The 22,117-nt window shown below is 39.0% G+C and overlaps 1 protein-coding gene across 1 annotated transcript; it reads left to right on the forward strand.

Moving 5' to 3' along the window:
• Positions 1–1,960: 1,960 nt before the first annotated feature.
• On the forward strand, positions 1,961–20,215 carry LOC124859991 (neuronal acetylcholine receptor subunit beta-2-like). The gene is made up of 6 exons (XM_047352934.1): positions 1,961–2,440; positions 9,912–10,057; positions 10,186–10,230; positions 10,741–10,850; positions 14,894–15,884; positions 19,334–20,215. The coding sequence occupies exons 1-6, from the start codon at positions 2,389–2,391 to the stop codon at positions 19,487–19,489; spliced, it is 1,500 nt and encodes a 499-aa protein (XP_047208890.1). The 5' UTR covers positions 1,961–2,388; the 3' UTR covers positions 19,490–20,215.
• The last annotated feature ends 1,902 nt before the right edge of the window (positions 20,216–22,117 follow it).

Genomic DNA, 22,117 nt, shown 5'->3' on the forward strand with positions numbered 1-22,117 from the left:
GAGATGACGTCCTATCATAGTGATTCTGTCCCGCTGGAACAAGACAATATCCCACTGTGACAGGTTACCAGACTGGGATTTAGAAAGCCCCATCTAATGCTGTCAGACGAAGACACTAATGTGCCCCAGTGATATGAATTTATGACAACATTAATGCAGGAGGGAAATTGGTCACTTTACCAGGGTGCGCTGTTACTGACTCTGTTGCCTGAAGGAAAACACGCATCAGATCGTAAGAAAGTGATTAGGAGGCTTTTCAGAAAGAACTAAACCAAATAAAGTCATCCAGGTCAATTTATGTTAAATGCAATGCAGAAAGAAACATAGATATTCACAATTTGATGTAACCGTGTGGAAAATGCAATGATGGACTGCAACTGGTAAGATTAAATATACAGGAAATAAACGGGAGGAAGGTTAGTCAATGAAGTGAAAATTTTCAACTGCACTAAAGAATAATATCCCTTTTCCCTAAGTAATTCTTATTTTCACTGTTTGCTTGACCCCTGAAGTAAGAATCCCCCCTGATTCTCCAAACTAAGAAAACAGGACTATCCCATAATGCGTTTCTTCAGAAGGCAGGCATGTCATATGGCTAATGTCCTGAATGTCAGTTTCAGTAAGCACAAAACAAGGCTTAGAGTTTATCATTCCATGCTTGTGTCTGGCTCTTCAGCTGACCCCACACTGAGCTGTGAGAAGCTCCGATTAAATCTCGCTTCCTCTTCTCTGCTTTTAGGACACAAGAGATAATGTTCATTGGGAGAGACGGCCAGGGACTTTGGAAGGTTAATGCTTGCATGCTGCTCATGTGGGGCTATAACAGGGTGTGATGGCAGGATAATAAAATCAGGTTGAAACTGGACCTTTGACAATTTCGTGCAATTTCTTTCCATGACAGTATAACATGCCTTTTTAAAAGAATATTTATACCAGATCAGAGTACACTTAAGAGTTCCCATATTACAATAAATATGCTCCAATCTACACATATAAAACTTGTAACAAAAACAGTGTCACTACTGGGGGAAATTATTCTTTCAGTTGGATAAGAAGATCTATAACAATTATACATCTAAAATGTTGAGATAAAATGGAGGAACTGACAGGTCTGCCATAAATACAGTCTAGTATGTTTCAAATCTGTCTAACAGCATTTTAAAGATGTGTCCATTACTTTGACTTCAAATAAGCTAATCCAATTCAATTACATTTAAAAATACTTTATTAATCCCAAAGGAAAGGTTTTTGTAACTCATATTACACAAGCTTCTTCAAAAAGATGTTGTAGATGGAGTCTCCACTCTAGTCTGTTGTCCAGATGAACATCGAGGTATTCAAACTCCTCCACCACCTCCACCTCTTCACTCATGATGGGAATAGTGTTTGACCTTTTCCTCTTTCTCTTGAAATCTGCAATCATCTCCTTTGTTTTGTTCACATTCAAGAAAAGATGATTGTCTTCACGCCAAGCCACAAAGTGTTTCATCAATAGGCTAGTATTACTCAGCTTCTTGTCTATTTTGCCTAATTATTCATAAGTTCAAATGGTGATAGCATTTATTTTGAGCCTCAGTGAAATAAATAAAAACCGCGCAACAATGTTTGTGACGTAAACAACAAAGCCGTATTTCCTGAAGCCAAGAGGCTGCCTTAGTTTAATTAACATTTTGCTCATTATTAATTGATTATGCAACCTTTTGGGGGGTATAAACAACAAATCCACTCTCAAGGCGTCCCTCCATGAGTTTCAATTAACCTAAAAATTCAAGGAATTTAATTAAATGAGATTATCTTGTTTTCAGTAACTTTTTGGGTAAAGGTTATCTTCAGGATTCTCGGGAACTTTCATAACTTCCTGTTTGTTGCCACACTTTCAAACTGTGTGGATCAAGTCGAGAGAGACTGACGCAGCGATGCGAAACCCGAGCGATTTAATCTTTCCACTGAGGAATGATCCGCTCTTTTGAACGATAACAGTGTCGACGTCCCTCCTGCTCCTATCCGGTGTTTTCTATTAAACAAATCTTGCATCGTACAGGGAAAACCAGGCAGGACTGTGATCTCCACAGCCTGGTTTCCTCTGCGCTCAACGACAGCAACTAGACCGGCGGTGGAGTCGGTGCGCTCTTGCAGAAGACATCAACCCTCCTCATCTCCCGGCTCAGTCTGCAGCCTGTGTTCGTCTCCATCCTCTAGATGCCTCCGAGGTTCATCAACTGTTGGCTGTCAGCTGTAGAGACTGACACAATGACATCACTATAGCTGTATTTTGTTTTTATTTTCGTTTGACGCACTGATTTAGAAAAATCCCAAGCCAGGAAAACCCAACAGACTCTCCCCATCTGGAAGTTTGGAAGTGTGCGTCGCTCTGGAGGAAAGGAAGCGATGGGAGTCCCAGTGAAAACAACGCTGACTCTCCTGGTTCTCGCCGTGGAAGGTGAGTATTTTCTCAAATCCTCATTTTATTAGGATAGTATTTAGTTTGTGGAGCTGTCTTGAAAGTCTCTTGACCTGCATATTGTTCCTCACTCTCTTGGCCATATGGATTATTGGCAGTTTATTGGTTGAAGGTTATTGCATTTTCTGCTCTGAAGCAACGAATTATTGTTTCTTAAAGTTAAAGCGTTAAACTCTGGGCAGTATTGTATTTATTTCTGTGTAAATGTTTAATCTATTGCTGGATTGTGGTGGTTTCAATAACTTGTCTTCCTTTTAACACAGGTGATGTGAAATATGATCAAGTGCGCATTTGCCTCAAATCTTAATTTAACCAATGGAACCTTCTGCTTTCTGATGTTTAAGACAGCTGCATAGTGTACAAACACAAGAAGAATATTAAAATGTGGATGAAATCTCATATGTGTGTTCTGTACCCTATATCTGCTACAGTGCCTTACACACTCCTTGGTCATTTTCACATTTTGTACCATTACAACCACACACTTTGGGGAATTTTTGTGGGGTTTATGTGTAATGGACCAATCCAAAGTGGAATAGTGCCTAGCTGTAAAGTTGTATTAAAGTGATGCATGGTTTTCAAAAACAACATTAGTAGTTTTATTCACCTCTAATGCCTCCGTAGAACCGCTTGTTGCTGCAGTTACTTGGAGCAATACATTTGGACTAGGTTCACTTTTCTTCCTGAAGAAAGACATCCCAAAAGCATGATGCTGCCACCACATGGGTTACCAGAGGTGGTTTGTTTAGGGTGGTATAAACTGTTTTGACATTTATGCCAAAAAGATTAGCTTCGGTCTGGACCAGAGCAACTTCTTCCACATGTTTGCTGTACTCCATACATTAGTTCTGGTAAACAGGTCATCATAAGGATTACTTTCAACAGTAGCTTACTTCTTGCTATTTTTCCATAAAGGCCAGATTTGCAAAGTGCACAACTAATAGTTCCCCTGTCTTCCAACCAAGATGTGATCTCAGGAGCTCCTGCAGAGTTTGCCTGGGCCTCTTGGCAGCTTTGCAGATTAATGCTCGCCATGCTTGGCCTGTAGGTTTAGGTGGATAACCATATCTTGGTAGATTTGCTGGCGTGCCATTATTTTTCCATTTTAGAAAGATGAATTAAACAGCTATCTGAGAGGTATTCAAATCCTGGATTATTGTAGCACTCTACAACCTTATCCCTGACCTGTCTGTTGTTTTTGTTGGTCTTTAAGAAGCTATTATTCGCTAATGTTCTTTAGCAAACCTCTGATGCCTACACAGAACAGCTGTATTTACACTGAGATTAAATTACAGGACGACTGTATTTTAATTAGGTGACTTCTTAAAACATTTGACAGAAATGGATTTTTTTTTGTTTTGTTTTAAAATGAATGGAGCTAAATACAAATGAACGACACACTTTTTAAATTTTTGTTTGTAAAAAACACCTGCTACCATATACAGACATGCACTACATTTACACAATACTTTGTGTTTGTTGAAATTTCAATAAAATACTTTAACAATTGTGGATGCACAGGGATATAATGTGAGAAAGGTTAAAGGGGTAATCATACTTTTCCAAGGTGCTGGATATACACTAAAAGCATGTAATCATTTAGAAATAAGCTTAGCTTTCCACCTAGAGCACTTGCATGAGGGTTGTGATCTCTTTCCTTGAATGGTGTCAAATCATGAGGAGCTAAATTATTTTCCGGACCTGTCCACGGTACTGAAATTAGTTGAAAATAACAATACCTGGTTGTGTGTTTTCAAATTCCCTATCAACTGCGAATGAAATCACAAAATTTTGTTGGCCCTGCCATCCCAGATGAAATTTCTTTCCTTTCAAATTAACTTCTTTATGATTGTTTTTATGTCATTTATTGGCTCATGTGCAGCTGTACTTCACACAAGGTCTTTTGTCTGTTTTTACAATTTTTTATTGTCACCTATGCCCTGTCTGCAGGTGACACAGTGATCCACTTATCGTGGACATGAATATCATGCCAGCATTGTATTTTTAAGGATTTCTTTGAACCATACTTTTTCTTTTTTGTACAACACAATAATTAAGTGCACAAGTTTGATTATCATTAAGGATTTCTTTCCTCCACCTAGTGTCAAAGTTATTCATACAGACTCAAATTTATACATACACCCCACTAAAGGTTAAATGGCCTTTTACAAGTTACACCTTGACCTAGCTTTTTTTTTTGAGTTAATTTTAATTTGTGGGGTTCCTACATACATGGATATTAGGTCCACAAATTCTTAATATGGTTGAGGTCATTCCTTTCCAACAGCTTAACAATATCATGTTTTATTCATTGCAAAACTGTCTTCAATGTATGTTTAGGAGCATTGAACTGTTGGAACACACATTCGGTTTAAGTTTCAATCATCTAGCTCATTTACTTTTACGGTAAAAGTTGAAGAATTTGGAGGTAGTCTTCCTCCTTTGGCCTGTGATGGACTGGCGACCTGTCCAGGGTGTACCCCGCCTCTTGCCCATAGACTGCTGGAGATAGGCACCAGCTCCCCCGTGACCCACTATGGAATAAGCGGTAGAAAATGACTGACTGACTGACTGACTCTTCCTCCTTTATAATTGCATTCACTTTTTGTAATGCACCAGTACCTCCAGTAATGAAACATCATGTTTGACAGTTGGTGTTACCTTGACTAATCTAAACCTAATTCTTTTCAATGTTGCAAAATAGTTAAGACTTGTCTTGTGTCACAATTTGCTCCAGAAGGCATTTTGCTTGTCCATATGGGCTTCTACAAACCATAAAGAGTCTTGTCTCATAACCATGGATAAATGTTAAGTGTAAGTGAAAAATCATCATAATTAACCGCATGTAGCATGACGTAGCGGCAGCACGTAGCGGCAGCCCAAGCTGCGGCTTCGTATAAAAGTCACACTGTGGGAGCTGAAAACAGAAGAAAGCCATTTTCTGAGCTTGTTGTGTTTCTTCTTTATCGTAAACCAGCATATTTTCCAATCACCTCAAAGAAGAAACGAAGAGAGCTGGAAAGAACGTGCCAAAATAGATTGTTTTTGTTTTCTTCCCTTTTTGAGTATAAGGAACATTCACTAAAGAGGAAGAGATTAAGAAAATTTTAACGGTCTGGTAGGATTTGACCATATGATCGACAATACATGGGAGGCACTTGAATGTTTTTAATAGAATGACAGATTAGGGCAGTGTATTGAGTAAATCCAAGTACAGCTGAAGCCTGAATTGCTTTGGTCCACCACAGATGGCAGTCCACTCAATTATTCACTATCCCAAAAAGAAACCCAAAAAGAATCTGAGCTTTTCTTTCCCTCAGGTATCATCTGATGGCAGATCATCTGTCCATGTTGTTCAAACACAACAGCATGTCTAAATCTTTTTTTCTTTTGTTCTGATCGACTCTTTTTCAAGGTTTTACGTGGGTTGGAAAGACCTGAAGATTAATCTCGGATTATGTTTGAGTCTCTGTGCACCAGAGATGATGGTATTTTTAGTGGCCATGAATTATTGACGTGTGGAGAATGCATTGAGGTGGACCGAAGTGTCTCTCTCTGTGGGTGTGCATACGTGTGTTATGAGACCCAATGGTAGACACAAAGCTCCATCTCAGCTTACGTTAGCTTATACATCTCATTTTTTCCTTATTTGCTCTTTAAGTATTTGCTGTCAGAGTTAACACCTTACATCTTCTCATACAATCTGCACTTCACTTCTTCATGTCTTCCTTTCCTTTCTCGCATGCACGTGAAGACATTCATCTTTCCCAGTTGATTAATATTTTGTTGTCCGGTTTATTTTTAAACCCCCCCTTTTACATTTTTAAAGTAAAGTCGGCATCTTCTGTTTGGTGTGGAACAGCCAGGAAAGGAGCAAAAGGAGGATCCCACAGAAGGGCCCTTTCTGCAAGGTCAAAACACTGCAATAAGGTTATTTGATATCCTATATTTTATTTATCACTGCATAGCGACCATTCTGCTGAGATTTGAACTGTACCCCTATGGGCATGTATGCAGTGCCTTGCAATAATAACTATTCGCCCAGAAATATCCATGGACCATACTTTATTGATAGTTTATGGGATGGAAAGAAAATGATACATGAGTTGGAAAATATTTGACCAAAATACATCAGAAAAGTTTGGCATATATTTTTATCCAACCTTGCTGACTGAGTACCTTGTTCCACCACTACTGAGGTATGTCCCTATCAGTTTTGCATATGTAGAAATTTCCTCTAGACCTTTTGCAAAACAGCTCTTGCCCAGGCAGACTGAACGAAGAGTGTCTCAAGTTGTCAACTCCTGTCAAAGAATCTTTATTTAGATAAATTTTTGGACTTTAACTTGGCCATTCTAATACACAAGCATGTTTCAATAGAAAACATTCCACTATAGCTCCAGCTGTGTGTATAGGGTCATTGTCCAGCTGGGAGATGAAATGCTGCCTTAGTCTCAAATCTTGTGCAGTTTCCAATATGTTCCCCTGTATGTAGCTCTATTCTTCTTACAACAATGAAAAAAAGCCACTCTTTTCTTCTTGCCACTCTTCTAATAAGGTAAGGTTTGTGGTGTACACTGCTAATAGTTGACCTGTCTACAGATTCTCCCACGTCTCTCTTGTTCGAATCATAGCTGCCGCTAACAATTATTTTTTAAATAAAGTATTCTATCAATATTTTGCCGATTAATAGAATAATCTGCTAAAAAATCTGCACTTTCTGCAGATTTTTCATTAAACTACTTAAGCTTCTTTTGTCAGTAATAGAAATACATGAAAGAGAAAACGCTAATAGCTTGATTCCTTTTTAAAAAAATCTACATTTTATCGCATAAAATGCAGTAACAGAGCATGTCTTAAGTGTACTAGAACATTTGTAGCAAAGGATGCGTCTGCAGCTAAAACAAAAAGTTTTAATATCAACATGTCAAAATTTCAGCCCTTTCTGGTTGACTTAACATGAACACAGTGCTAGCTGCGATGGGGAAAATGGTCACAAATAAAAAGGGCAGAAAGTGGAACTTGCGTATTGCATTCTGGATTTTAAAGATACTTTTTTAACATCAAAAAACATAATGGCATCCAGATAAAATAGAACCTTTGTCGTGTACTTAAGTGCCAAGTTACACTGTTGTTGTTTTTCCACTACAAAAACAGAGAAGAAATAAAAAAGTCTTAGGTAGAGCCTCTGTGAAGCAGAAAAGGGTTGTTTGATATTGTGAGCTGGCAAGAAGGCTGCAGAGAGATTGACTTATTGCTGTTTATCCTGTACATGTGTTGTTGGCTTATGAATATGAAGTTCTTCGAGTATGGTTTTATTTCTTTGGCTTTGCAGAGGTTTTTGGGTGCCAGGTCCTTTCTATGGTGGTGGTTTCAGTTCACTTGGTGGTTCAGGTGTCCACGGCCCATATATGTCCCACACTTCTGTAGCCAAAGTCCAAAGAAAAAGTTTAAAAGATCTTCAAAAAACTGTAAAACTATTGATCAAGCTGACGTAAAAAGGCTGCATATGAGAATGTTGATTGATGGATTCTATGCTGTAATGCTACAATTTACAGATGGAGACAGTTTTCAGTAGAAAGTTTAAGCAGAAAACACCTGATTTTAGTCTCTTTAATTGACAAAACCCATAAAATAATGCTTTTAAAGTCTTGATAGTTCTATCTTGTTGATTTCAACGTCATAAAGGCTCAACTGCAGAAGGTCTTTTTTAATGTTAAACTAAGTTCAAATAGCTCTATGCTCACAAATGGCGTGGAGACCCTTTATCTGAAGTTTAATAGTAATAGTTAGTTTTATATAATATATTCTTTGGTTTTAATTGTTGAGGCTTATATTGAAATTCTGTTACTGTTCAGTTATGAACAAGCAATCATGCTGCTCAGTTATTGTTGTGAGGCCTGGGGTTTTTCTGGAGTTCATCTAGCCTTTGCTTTATAAAACATCTTAATCTTATAACCAAAGATCATTCACAAATTAAAAACGAAGAAACAACACTGTGACCATTAATCTCTGAAGATGGTTGTCCCAACCTCTGGTGTTGCCTTATTTATTGGGATGCCCGTTATTCTCTTTGCAAACTGTCTTTATCTAGTACTGATGTGGTTGTTCCCCACAGAGTTATTTGTCTCGTCTGAACAGGTCAGATACGCTACACTTACCCAGTTTGCTTTTCTGTTGGAGGCTTGCTGGAGATGAATCCAGAGTGATCATGATTAGAGTATACCTGGACCTTCCTTTTTGAAGTTTAGTTGCTCTCAGAGCCTCCATGACCACTTCATGAAATAAAAGCTAAGAACACCACAACACCTGTCAACTATGATGGTGTAAGCATCATAATGCGATTCCAGAGGTACTGGTGCCCTGCACAAAATAAATGGAATACTGAAGTCAGAGGACACACTGATGTGAGTTTAGAAGTGTTTGCACATCTGTTTTTGTATGAACTCGTAAATAACTGGAAATGATCTTTGAGTTGGGCTGCAAGATTGAGTATGTGGGTTGTACCCTCACCAACAGCCTACTCTGCCACCAACTCTGAGTGGATGATTGAAGCTTGAATAATCAAGATATATCAGAAATTAAAAGAATTACAAACAGGGTTTACCATAGTGTAATGAAGATCTGTGTACCTCCTTCTCATGCTGGATACTAGTTTGGTCACACACACTGTTGTAGGATGGCACCCCATTCTTTAAATAGCATTTGAGAAAGTCAGCTTGTGTGTTTGAGTTGATATCTTTAGCATAAACAACATCTTCAAGCTGATCCCACAAGAGTTCAATAAGGTCAAGGCAGCAGTAGAGGCCATTCCATCCTCTCCACTTCCATTTTCTGGCGGTAGTCTCTGATTAATCTCATTTTGTGCAGTTCAGTGTTGACATCTTGGTGGACAAAGCTTGGTCTGTAAAAGTGGAGATATGGGACTGCCTCTGGTTGCAAAATATAATCTAGATACATTTCTGCATTGAAATTGCATCCATGATGAGATGCATTATTTTCTAGTGAAAGAGATGCTGCCGCACATCGTCATCATGGCTCTACCAACAACTATTTGGCACTGACAGAGAGAATTTGGCAAGTTTGTCATGGTTACAAGCCACATACTCTGCTGCTCAACCCACAAATGCATTTTCTATACGAATATTTAGTCATTCAAGGGGAAATAATCAGGCTTTCCAAACAATGTAAGATTTGGTGTCAAGAAGCATTTTTACAAAGGAATAATCAAACAAACACAAATTTACTTACTTTTTTCACTAAATTTATTAAGCTGGAAAGATTGAGCTGTATTAATTGTGATTTTTGTGCCTATAATATTTTCATATAGGTGTGTATAAAAACCTATAATATAAGAGGCACTGCAAAGCATATTACCATGACATATTCCATACATATTTCAACAGTTTTTGTTTGGTCTATGTGTATGTTTATCTCCACATGTACCCAGCTGCCCTGTGTGCAGACGTAGAGGAGAGGCTGGTGAGTCACCTGTTGTCACCGGAGCGGTATAACAAGCTGATCAGGCCGGCTGTCAACAACAGCCAGCAGGTCACCATTTACATACAGGTGTCTCTGGCCCAGCTGATCAACGTGGTAATTGAACACAGGATCCCACCACTGAGAAGACATAATACTATTGCACCATCACATCTTACAAATGGTTATTTTAAAGGGTTTCTATCTTTGTCTGAACTGTGCTGCCATGTTTGTCTGCATTTCAGAACGAAAGGGAGCAGATCATGACCACCAACTGTTGGTTAACCCAGGTTTGATTTAGTTGGAAGTACATTGTTTGTTACTGTATATATATGTGTGTGTGTGTGTGTGTGTGTGTGTGTGTGTGTGTGTGTGTGTGTGTGTGTGTGTGTGTGTGTGTGTGTGTGTGTGTGTGTGTGAGCGTGAAAGACTGCAGCATGTCTTTAGGTATATTAGTCATTGTCAGGTGCACACAAATTTATTTAGGTTTGTGGCAGTGCAGTGGTTTGTAAAAAATTGTGCACAGATGCAATGCCAGTTCACTGCTGAGGTCAGCTCACAGCACGCTAGCCAAAGATTCTGGTGTAGTGCGATCATAAATACACTTTGACAGCTGACTCAACCAATATTTTTATGGATGAACCAGCCTGTTTATGTATGACCTTAAAAGTTTTTTTTATTCGTACATCTTTTCAAAGTTCAATGTAGGGGATAAATAATGGATGCCTCTTAAACTCCCGTGTGCGTGTTTTTGAATTAATTAATTCACATGGAATTGCATGACTCTAATCTTGCATCAGGGATGGAACGACTACAGATTAATGTGGGATCCCAAGGAGTATGAGGGAATCAAGAAAATTCGACTCCCGTCACAGCACATCTGGCTGCCAGATATCGTCCTCTATAACAAGTAAGATGGCTTATGTCAGAGGCAGTGAATTTATGAAAATATTCATGAAAAATTGCTAAAGATAAAAAATGTATCATTTATTTGTTTATCTAATGTAAAGATTTTTTTTTATCTGATTCATGCATCACCTGTTTTATTACAATTTTAGTACTTTTCAAATTATTGAACTGTGATACTTTTGGCTTTCCATACCTGTGGGTGGTCTAAATAATTTCTTTTTTAGGCTACTGCTTGTGTGACATGTTTAGATTTGAGCTCCAAACGCCCTGGATGGGCTGACCCTTCTGTTACCATTTGAGTTTCTACAGCAGTGTAATTTCATTCAAAGATGCTCATCTCCAGCCCAGATCCTGTGTCCAGCACTGAAGGGGTACCCTGTAGTAACGTCTATCTAGAACAAGTTACGAAGCAGCACACCCATTAATGTTTACCAGCCTCCAAATGTTACCTGTGGGACCTGTCCTGATTATAACTTCCCTTAGCAAAGATACACAACACGTCTCTGACAGAAACTGCTTTGTTAACGCCATTAGAGAGAGGACACAGAGATGAGAGAGGTCCAGCGGCAGTCTGTGGATTGGAGAGCTAACCGAAGGTAAGCCATACCTACGGCTTAAGATGTGTTCCTCAGGTGACAGAGAAGGTTTGGTTTCTTTCTATCAAGGCGATGGAGCGGCTTCCCAGAGCGTAGGGACAGATTGAAGCTCTACATTTCCTGTCTGTCTCTATCCTGCCTCTTGCTCAGTGACTGCTGCAGATAGGGACCAGCCTATCTTGAGCACCACTGGATGTTGTAACAGCGCAATAACCCCAAACACACTAAATTCCAACTTCAACCCTGTTGAAAATTTATAAAACGTTGATTGAAAGCCTGGCCCTACCAGTTCTTCAAAGAATTGTCAAATATCCAGCTTGAATTTTTTTAATTGAACTTGTTGATGGCTACCAAACGTGGGTCATGGAGGTTCAGCTAACTGACGGATATTTAAGCAAATATTAGTGAGGGTGTTTTATATGTTTGAGCTCAACATTCACAATTTTGATCATGTGTGAATTAAACAAAATCCAGAATAAATCCAAACTTGATCACTAGGTGTCTTTGTCATTCCATCCTCGAAAAAAGGGGTGTAAAATGCCAATTAAGAACACAGTTAAAAAGATTTGCATGTTTTTTATGAGATAGAATTTTCAACAGAACTGTTCAGACTCATTGTTTAAAATATTGAGGTGAAAATATCTTTATCTAACAATCATTATGTAGCTGTAAAAGAATGATTGGCTGGATAAAGGGGGAATAAAGGCCTAGTGGTTAGAGAGCAGTGCATTTGCATCTCGGAAAGACCACATGTACCCTGGTTCGAATCCCACAGCCTGCCACTCTTCCACGCTCCCCGGGCGCCGCACAATGGCAGCTTCCTAAGAGATGGGTTAAATGAAGAGGACAATTTCTCTATTGTGAGATTGTGAGATCAATAAAGTTTAAATTATTATTATTAAAGACCACCTCATAAGATGAAAGTTAAGACAGACCGCTTCATTCTCATGAAATTAACTTACCCAAAACCAAACAACTTCTGTTCTTACCACTGGTAGTCTTTTTTGGGGAACAACATTCATATCTTCCTGATTACATCCATTGGGTTTTTATAAATTAAGCTATTGGAAGAATATGGAGAACTAAGGAACACTGAGAAAATGTGATGCCTGTATGGAGAGGTTAACTGACAGGAGAAGATCAGCTCTACTTCGTGTCTTCAGATGAACATCCCAGACTTAGAAACCAGAAGTTACAGTAAGCTAGTTGAGCGTGTAATGCCTGACTTCATTATGATTTATCTGATATTAATTCATAATGCATCACATCTTCTTCTAAGACAGAGGAGGGATAAAGCATTGTCTCAGTAGATTTGAAGAGGAAGGTGTTTCAAGATTTGTATCATTTTTTTATCTTGGTACTATCAGCCTATTTCCTGGAATTCAGCTGATATATCCTGAGAATGTTATATTCATATGAAGGTATATTTATTTCAGGTCCCTCAATGTCTTCAGGCAAAGCTCTAAGTGGAGCCAGAAATGGAACAGTGCAGTAATGTTATTATAATTAACCTGTAAACAGGCTTGATGAAATGCTGTCTGGTCACTGTACATTAAAAATTGTTTTGTTTCAGGTTAAAAAAAAAAAAGTCCATTATACATTTTCGTCTACAGACAGGATCTGGTCTACTTCAGGTATTTCTGTTTTGTGTGTAAATATCCTCAAAAGTAAAAATATCAGCGAAGTAGACATTTGATCAGTCATTGATGTTTTGACTTGTGGACTGTGGGCATTTTGTTAACTAATCAATGGTTTGTTGACCTGGTGATTATTTTTGAGGTCGACATACTGTATTCAGTCATGTGAAAATTAAGACACCTTACTGCAACCTGTGTGTTGATTTGGACAGATGGGTGTTTATTATCACTTTTAACTATACTCAGAATAACAAGCAATATAAACTAAAGATCTTTTTTTTTTATATTTTCAGTAAAATGTCAAACAAAGGTGGTGAGAAGTGAACTGGGACACCCCCACATTTATTCCCACTTAAAAACGGCTAAATAACAAGCAGGCGTATTAGATCAGGTTCACATTATGAAAACAACTTTACTCAGCAGTTTGAAGGAAATTCGCTGTTTGATCAGACATTTTGTTTATTGCACTATTGACTGAAGTGAGAAAGATTGTAGCAACTTGTGAGTGTGGCAAGAGACTTAAAAAGGTTTAAAATAATTCAAACAAGGCGTTCCACTTTACACAATATAGTCTACAGGTTGAAGACATTTCGATGCAGTGAGATTAGTTTTTGCACAGGTTTAACATTCATGGAAAGTGGGGGGAAACACTTAATCTCTAAGAAAAACATGAAAGCTAGACTAACGTCTGTCAGAGAGTGTGTAGACAAAGACCAGGTCTTTTGGAATAATGTTCTTTGGACAAAACTGAATCGTTTTGACCCTAGTACAGACCAAGCATGGAGCTGGAAGTGCCATGTTTTGGGGATGCCTTGCTGCAGCACGACCTGGCCAATTCGCCTTCATAAAATCTGCACAAGCATAAACCCCTAAAACTTCTCGCAGCTGAGAGTGGGGAGTGTGGCAAACTTTCCTCACACTGGTGTCAGAGACTGGTAGATGTTTACCAAAAGCTTTTCATTGACGATGTATCCCTCAAAGCTATTAAGCGGTGGGGTGTCCAAACGTTTTCCTCAGCTGCATAACACATTTTTGCTGATGTCTTTTGTTTAGTGAGCAAAGCAAATGCGGTTTTTGTTAAGTGCACTTAAATCACTTTCTTTTCCAGTGATTAAAAATAGTTTTGACACTAAAAATGTTAACATTTCTTAATAAAGAAATTCATATTTAATGGGGTTTCCTATTTTCTTCACAGGATTACATAGTTTTGGTCTGAGATCTTAAGCAATTGTGAAAATTGTAGCAGCATTAATAAAACATTACTGTACAAGTTAATAATTCAGAATTGCAGGTATTAAACACAACCTTTACTAGGTGGGTTGATACCATTAGGCTCCAAATTTTACATACTTATAATTCTTTAGATTTAAAGTTATCTTTTTGTTTGAAGAGGATCTTTCTTCTTAATGGGAATAATGTGAAAGTTTTGGAGTGACTAGAATGGGAGAATCTATAGAGGGAGCTAAAGATCACAAAAGATGAATGGTCCAATATACCAGTGGAGACAGGCAAAAGCTTGTCAGCAGTTATAAGAAGCATTTGATTGCTGTTATGCCGATAAAGTCTTGATTATTCAGCTAGCTATAAAAACATTTACTTATATTTTCCAGAGATGCTGGTGTCATTTTCAGTCAGAAACAAACCTTTTCTTGGAATGAAAAACGCTTGAATCTTAATCTCCCAGGGGTCTGAATGATTTTGAGGATTAGTATATACTTGAAAGAAAAAACAATATAAATTAATCATGATTTAATGGGTTTTATTTTCTACAGTGTTTAACTTTCTCCTTTTGATCTGCTTGTTTCCTTCAGCGCTGATGGAACATATGAAGTTTCCTTCTACTCCAATGCTTTAGTTTCCAACAATGGAGATGTCGACTGGCTCCCACCAGCTATCTACAAGTCTGCCTGCAAAATTGAAGTCCGGGATTTCCCCTTTGACCAGCAGAACTGCACCCTCAAGTTTCGTTCCTGGACGTACGACCACACAGAGATAGATCTCATCCTCCTCAGTGATTATGCCTCACGGGATGACTTCAAACCCAGTGGTGAGTGGGATATTGTTTCCCTGCCAGGACGCAAGAATGAAGACCCAAATGATATCAGATATCTGGATATCACCTATGACTTCATCATCAAGAGGAAACCTCTGTTCTACACCATCAACTTGATCATTCCCTGCATCCTCATCACCTCCCTGGCTATCCTGGTGTTCTACCTTCCATCAGACTGTGGTGAGAAGATGACTCTTTGCATCTCCGTCCTCCTAGCCCTGACTGTGTTTTTATTACTTATCTCAAAGATAGTGCCACCAACATCTTTAGCAGTGCCTCTGATTGGGAAGTACCTAATGTTTTCAATGGTGCTGGTCACCTTCTCCATTGTCACAAGTGTTTGTGTGCTCAACGTCCACCATCGTTCCCCAAGCACACACACCATGCCACCTTGGGTCAAGCAGGTCTTTCTGCACCGGCTCCCTTCTTTCCTCTTCATGAGGAGACCTGGTAGCTCTAATATCCGTGAGAAGTTCAGGAAAAAACATCAGAAGCAAAAGTACTCAGATCAGAGGTCATGTGGAGCAGAGGGTGGGACGGGAATCTCTGCAGGAGTGGCAGATTCTTCATCGTCCTTCTTTGTCAATGAAGAGTCAGCCAAGCGCTACGGCTGGAGAATCAGAGATTCATCGGAGAACACCGATATCAGGAGGAGGATGACGCTCAAAAGCAATATCGATGTGGAGGATGCAGTGGATGGAGTACGCTACATTGCTGAGAAAATGAAGAGTGAAGATGATGATGAGGGGGTAAGTATTTGGAGGAAGTATTAAAATAGAGTGCATTGCAAAAGTATTCATACCCCTTGAACTTTCTGTCACACTACAACCACAAACCTTAATGTATTTCAGTTGGGATTTAATTTGAAAGATCAGCACAAAACAGTGCATAGTTGTAAAGTGGAAGGTTTTCAGAATTTGTATGTAAAATTTGAAAAGTGTGCCTTGCATTTCTATTTAGCCCCCTCAAGGTCAATAACTTGTGCAACCACCTTTCTTTGCAGTTACCAGCTAAGAGGGTTTTGTTGTATGTCTCTGCAACCTTTGTACATCTAGACTCTGAAATCTTCGCAGATTCTGCTTTGTAAAATAACTCAAGCTTAGACTGGATGGAGAGTGTCCGTGAACTTTAGTTTTGGAACTTTCTATTTTGGATTTAGATCTAGACTTTGAATGGGCAACTCTAAGACATGAATATGCTTTAAAGAAAAACCATCCTATCATAGCTCTGGCTGTATGTTCAGGTTTGCTGTCCTGCTGAAAGGTGAACCCCTGCACTATTTCCAAGTGTTTTGCAGCCTGAAACAGCTTTTCTTCTAGGATTGTCCTATATTTAGCCAATCTTCCTATCAGTGCTGACTTGTTTCCTTGTTCCTGCTAAATACATGCATGATGTGCCACCACTGTGTTTTACCATGGGGATGGTGTCTTCAGGGGGAAGAGTTTTTCACCATCACATTTTGTACAGGTCCTTCTCAAAATATTAGCATATTGTGATAAAGTTCATTATTTTCCATAATGTCATGATGAAAATTTAACATTCATATATTTTAGATTCATTGCACACTAACTGAAATATTTCAGGTCTTTTATTGTCTTAATACGGATGATTTTGGCATACAGCTCATGAAAACCCAAAATTCCTATCTCACAAAATTAGCATATTTCATCCGACCAATAAAAGAAAAGTGTTTTTAATACAAAAAACGTCAACCTTCAAATAATCATGTACAGTTATGCACTCAATACTTGGTCGGGAATCCTTTTGCAGAAATGACTGCTTCAATGCGGCGTGGCATGGAGGCAATCAGCCTGTGGCACTGCTGAGGTCTTATGGAGGCCCAGGATGCTTCGATAGCGGCCTTTAGCTCATCCAGAGTGTTGGGTCTTGAGTCTCTCAACGTTCTCTTCACAATATCCCACAGATTCTCTATGGGGTTCAGGTCAGGAGAGTTGGCAGGCCAATTGAGCACAGTGATACCATGGTCAGTAAACCATTTACCAGTGGTTTTGGCACTGTGAGCAGGTGCCAGGTCGTGCTGAAAAATGAAATCTTCATCTCCATAAAGCTTTTCAGCAGATGGAAGCATGAAGTGCTCCAAAATCTCCTGATAGCTAGCTGCATTGACCCTGCCCTTGATAAAACACAGTGGACCAACACCAGCAGCTGACACGGCACCCCAGACCATCACTGACTGTGGGTACTTGACACTGGACTTCTGGCATTTTGGCATTTCCTTCTCCCCAGTCTTCCTCCAGACTCTGGCACCTTGATTTCCGAATGACATGCAGAATTTGCTTTCATCCGAAAAAAGTACTTTGGACCACTGAGCAACAGTCCAGTGCTGCTTCTCTGTAGCCCAGGTCAGGCACTTCTGCCGCTGTTTCTGGTTCAAAAGTGGCTTGACCTGGGGAATGCGGCACCTGTAGCCCATTTCTTGCACACGCCTGTGCACGGTGGCTCTGGATGTTTCTACTCCAGACTCAGTCCACTGCTTCCGCAGGTCCCCCAAGGTCTGGAATCGGCCCTTCTCCACAATCTTCCTCAGGGTCCGGTCACCTCTTCTCGTTGTGCAGCGTTTTCTGCCACACTTTTTCCTTCCCACAGACTTCCCACTGAGGTGCCTTGATACAGCACTCTGGGAACAGCCTATTCGTTCAGAAATTTCTTTCTGTGTCTTACCCTCTTGCTTGAGGGTGTCAATAGTGGCCTTCTGGACAGGAGTCAGGTCGGCAGTCTTACCCATGATTGGGGTTTTGAGTGATGAACCAGGCTGGGAGTTTTAAAGGCCTCAGGAATCTTTTGCAGGTGTTTAGAGTTAACTCGTTGATTCAGATGATTAGGTTCATAGCTCGTTTAGAGACCCTTTTAATGATATGCTAATTTTGTGAGATAGGAATTTTGGGTTTTCATGAGCTGTATGCCAAAATCATCCGTATTAAGACAATAAAAGACCTGAAATATTTCAGTGCAATGAATCTAAAATATATGAATGTTAAATTTTCATCATGACATTATGGAAAATAATGAACTTTATCACAATATGCTAATATTTTGAGAAGGGCCTGTATGCGTAACCGCTGAGGCCTTCATAGAACAGCTTTAATTTATACTGAGCTTAAATTACAAACAGATGGACTTTATTTACTTATTGGGTGTACTCTGCAAGCAATTGGTTGGATTTTATTTAAGGATGTCAGAGTCAGTGGGATGAAAAGCAAAGCATGCCAGATGTTTAAAAAGTTTTTTTGTAAAATAAAATTGGAAGCCATTTAACATTTTCTTTCCATATTACAATTGTACACTACTTTGTGTTGGTCTATCACATAAAATTCCAAACAAATACATTGAAATCTCTGGTTGTAGTCTTAAAAAACCTTTAGAAGTTTAAGGGTTACAAATACGTTTATTTATCAAGGCATTGCATGTATTTATTTATACTCTGCAGACCTCTATCTAATTTATTGTTTTCATAAACATTTATTTGCTTATTCATTACTTATTTGATCTTAAATAAGCACATCTGACAGTCTGTACTAATAATGCTGTCACTTCATATCTGTCGCAGCATGTGGTCAGAATTAGGATCTAAATGTTCTGCATGGTCCATTAGTCAGTTACTTTGGTCCTGACTGACCAATATTTGATATTGACTAGACTTTTGGAATTTCATGCAGACCCTTCAAACCACCTGTTACTACTTTTTACATCTAAAGAAACACAATCATAACCCTGAGCAAAAATTTCCAGACTTCCTGGGGATTTCTGTTTTATTGGCTGCTTTCTAACTCATTATCACCAGAATCCATATACTCAACTGAATAATTAAAAAGGGAATAATTCTATGAAGAAATGCTTTGAAAAATCCTTCTTAAAGCCGGAAGAGCTGTTGCTCATAACATCTTTAAAAATGTCTCGGCTCCATGGAGGCAACACAAAAAAGCGGCAGAAGATGTTTGGGGTCACTCAAGATTTCGTCAGAAAACATTGCAAATTAGCCGCACTTCACCCATCTGTTGTATGCCTGTAGGTCTCTACAAGACAGCTTGGTTGGCTGTTCATACAAGGAAGGCAATGTGTGTTTTATACAGGACAACAAATCAGTAAAAATGTGGGGGGTTTTGTCCAGGAAAAAATTAAAATCCAAGTTTTTTTGGGATATTAAGAGGTCATTAACAACCTTTCTCGTTCTCTGCAGATCATTGAAGACTGGAAATATGTGGCAATGGTGATTGACCGCCTCTTCCTGTGGATTTTTGTATGCGTGTGCGTGGTCGGCACCGCAGGACTTTTCATGCAGCCCCTTTTCCAGAGTTACAACACCCCAGTAGTTGAAGACACAGAGCATAAATGAGACCTAAAACTCAACCATTGAATTTTAACACAACTCTAAAGTTAAATTTATTTTCCTTGAAATAAACAAATCTCCGATAGGACGTTTGACACATGAATCTTGCACGACCGTAACTTTTGAAACCATTGACATAAACCTTATCCCTCCTTCACCAACTGCTGACCTTCGATCGTCTGATTTTATCACCCTCTACACCCCCTATGATAACGTGTTCATATCAGTTAATTTCTAATCATAATGTTGGCTAAATTGTTTGTTAAAATACAGAATGTAAAGTACAAAGAGAAAGTATTAATACTTCTTGAACCTTTTTATATTTCAGCACACTAGAACTACAAACTTTAATGTATTACATTGGGATTTTATGCGATAGACCAGTTGTGTTCAAAGTCAGTCGTGAATGGCCGGTGTTTTAGATGTTTCCCTGGTTCAACACAACTAAATACATCAATCCATTTTCTATACTCGCTTCTTCCATATAGGATCATGGAGGAGCTGGTGCCTATCTCCAGCGTTGCAAGGGAACAGTGCTACCAACTGCACCACCATGCAGCCCACAGCAGAATCATAGCTGGTAATTTGCTTGCTCCTGCAGAACTTGACGGTATGCTGAAGTCAAGTCAAGTTTATTTTTATAGCACTTTTCAGCAACAAGGCACTCAAAGCGCTGTACATGAGACATTACAATGATACAGAAAATCAAACACAAAAAAACAAATCAAATGACATTAATAATCCTTGGGAGTTTACTGGTAAGAGCTGGTTCTAATCCAATCTTTCTGATAGAGGTAATTAGCTCATTAAGTCCTCTGTGGTAAGGAATTCATCCTGTGCTAGAAGAAAAATGATAACATTAATCCTTGAGGTCGCTGGTATGAGGCAGCTGTGCTCCCATCATTCAAACAGTAACAGTCATGGGCACTCACTGAAGTCTAAGTAGAGAAGCCGGGTCACTGGTAGGTCCAAACATTTTAAATACTAATAATGTTTAGCTTTCACTGGTATGAAATTGTTGTAATACAATCCTAAGAAATCTAAAAATTTATGAATCCTTCTAAGAAATCTAAAAATATATGGTCATTGGTGTAAAAACAGCCTTAGTCAAATTTTCATATACTAATAATATTTGGCTTTTGCTGGTAATCCTGAGAAATCTGAAAATCTATGAAAAGTAATGAAATCACACATTTAGGTAAAGTAAGATAGGAGGAAAAAAAATCATATTTTAGACTCTATTCTTAGCAAAATAGTCTGAAATAGTACAAAACACCTCAGCAGGGGTAAGCAACACACACATAAGTGAAGATTTAGCAAGGGTACGGTAGAATCTTGAGGATGTGAATATATAAGTCTGAGTGTGTTTGCAAGAATTAGACTGTCAACACTGATAGAAGCGCCATTGTCCTTGAGAAGAGATGGAAGTTTTATCAATCGGCTGCATAGTCCTATCAGCACACAGCTGGTAGGGGAGTGCTGGGGAAGAGCGTCGTGTTTATATAACATCCAGGAGATATTTTGTCGATAGCCAGTTAGCAGAAGTTGCCAAGGCCAGATTGGGGCGCCAGATTTAGAAAAACAATAAATGTTGTGGTTCAGGCAGTTGTGAATTTCCAACTACCTTAAGAGTTTTACTGGTATGTCTTAATTGCGAATCCAAATAGCCAAATTTCTGGTATTTTCTGCAGATCTCGAGCGTACAACTTCTCCAAGATTATATCCTTTGACCTCTGAGTCCAACCGCTGCCAGGCTGCGATTCTGTTCAAGAATCGTGTCCAGCTTGCGATTCTGCTCTCTTCACATTTCAGTCTGAGTGTTGATCGCTCTACAGACTCCATCTAACATCGCAGGAAACTTTGGAACGCTTTGAACAGCCGCCCACGTTTTGCGAATCACTCGATAAGTCAGGTAACCAACAAATCCAAAAAGCAGAAATCCTGTTATCAAAAGTCCAAATATGTACACATTTTCTACGTCCTCGACCGACATCGTAGTCAGGCACACAATCTTCCACTGCTGCCAAGAATCCATTGTGTATCCAGAGAAGAACGTCCCGCCTGGACAAGAGGGTCTCCTTTACCCTGTCTTCCCGTCAAAAAAATTTGATCAATTACGTTGAGAGACCTGCTGACCAAATCCATAATTTACAAGTTTGGAAGATATGCAAAGTGAGGCTCTGAGAAAAATACAAACAAAAGCAGAAGCTGAAGAACTAATTCAGCTATTTGAATCATCTGTGTTGGAATGAGAATAAATCTAAAGCATGCAGGACACAAGCCTATGACAACTGGATCGGACACCCTTATAGAAAGTGGATAAATGTAAAAAGAAAATATGCTTGATTTTTAGGATTTTTGTCACAGGTAAAAGTCTCAAATATATGATATGCATGTGTATTTCTCCCCATTTACTCTGATACCCTTAGATAAAAGTTAATGCGACCCAGTGCCCTTAGAAGTCACCCAATTAGTACATAGAGTCCACCTGTGTGGCTTTTTCATCTCACTATAAATCCAGTTGTTCTGCAAAGGTCTTAAATAACATATTTAAACAAACTGCATCATTAAGACCAAGGAACACAGCAGACACGACAGAGGGAAAGTTTTAGTATTTTAAAGCAGCATCAGGGT

This window comes from Girardinichthys multiradiatus, chromosome 23 (assembly GCF_021462225.1).
Source record: "Girardinichthys multiradiatus isolate DD_20200921_A chromosome 23, DD_fGirMul_XY1, whole genome shotgun sequence".
Taxonomy (NCBI): Eukaryota; Metazoa; Chordata; class Actinopteri; order Cyprinodontiformes; family Goodeidae; genus Girardinichthys; species Girardinichthys multiradiatus.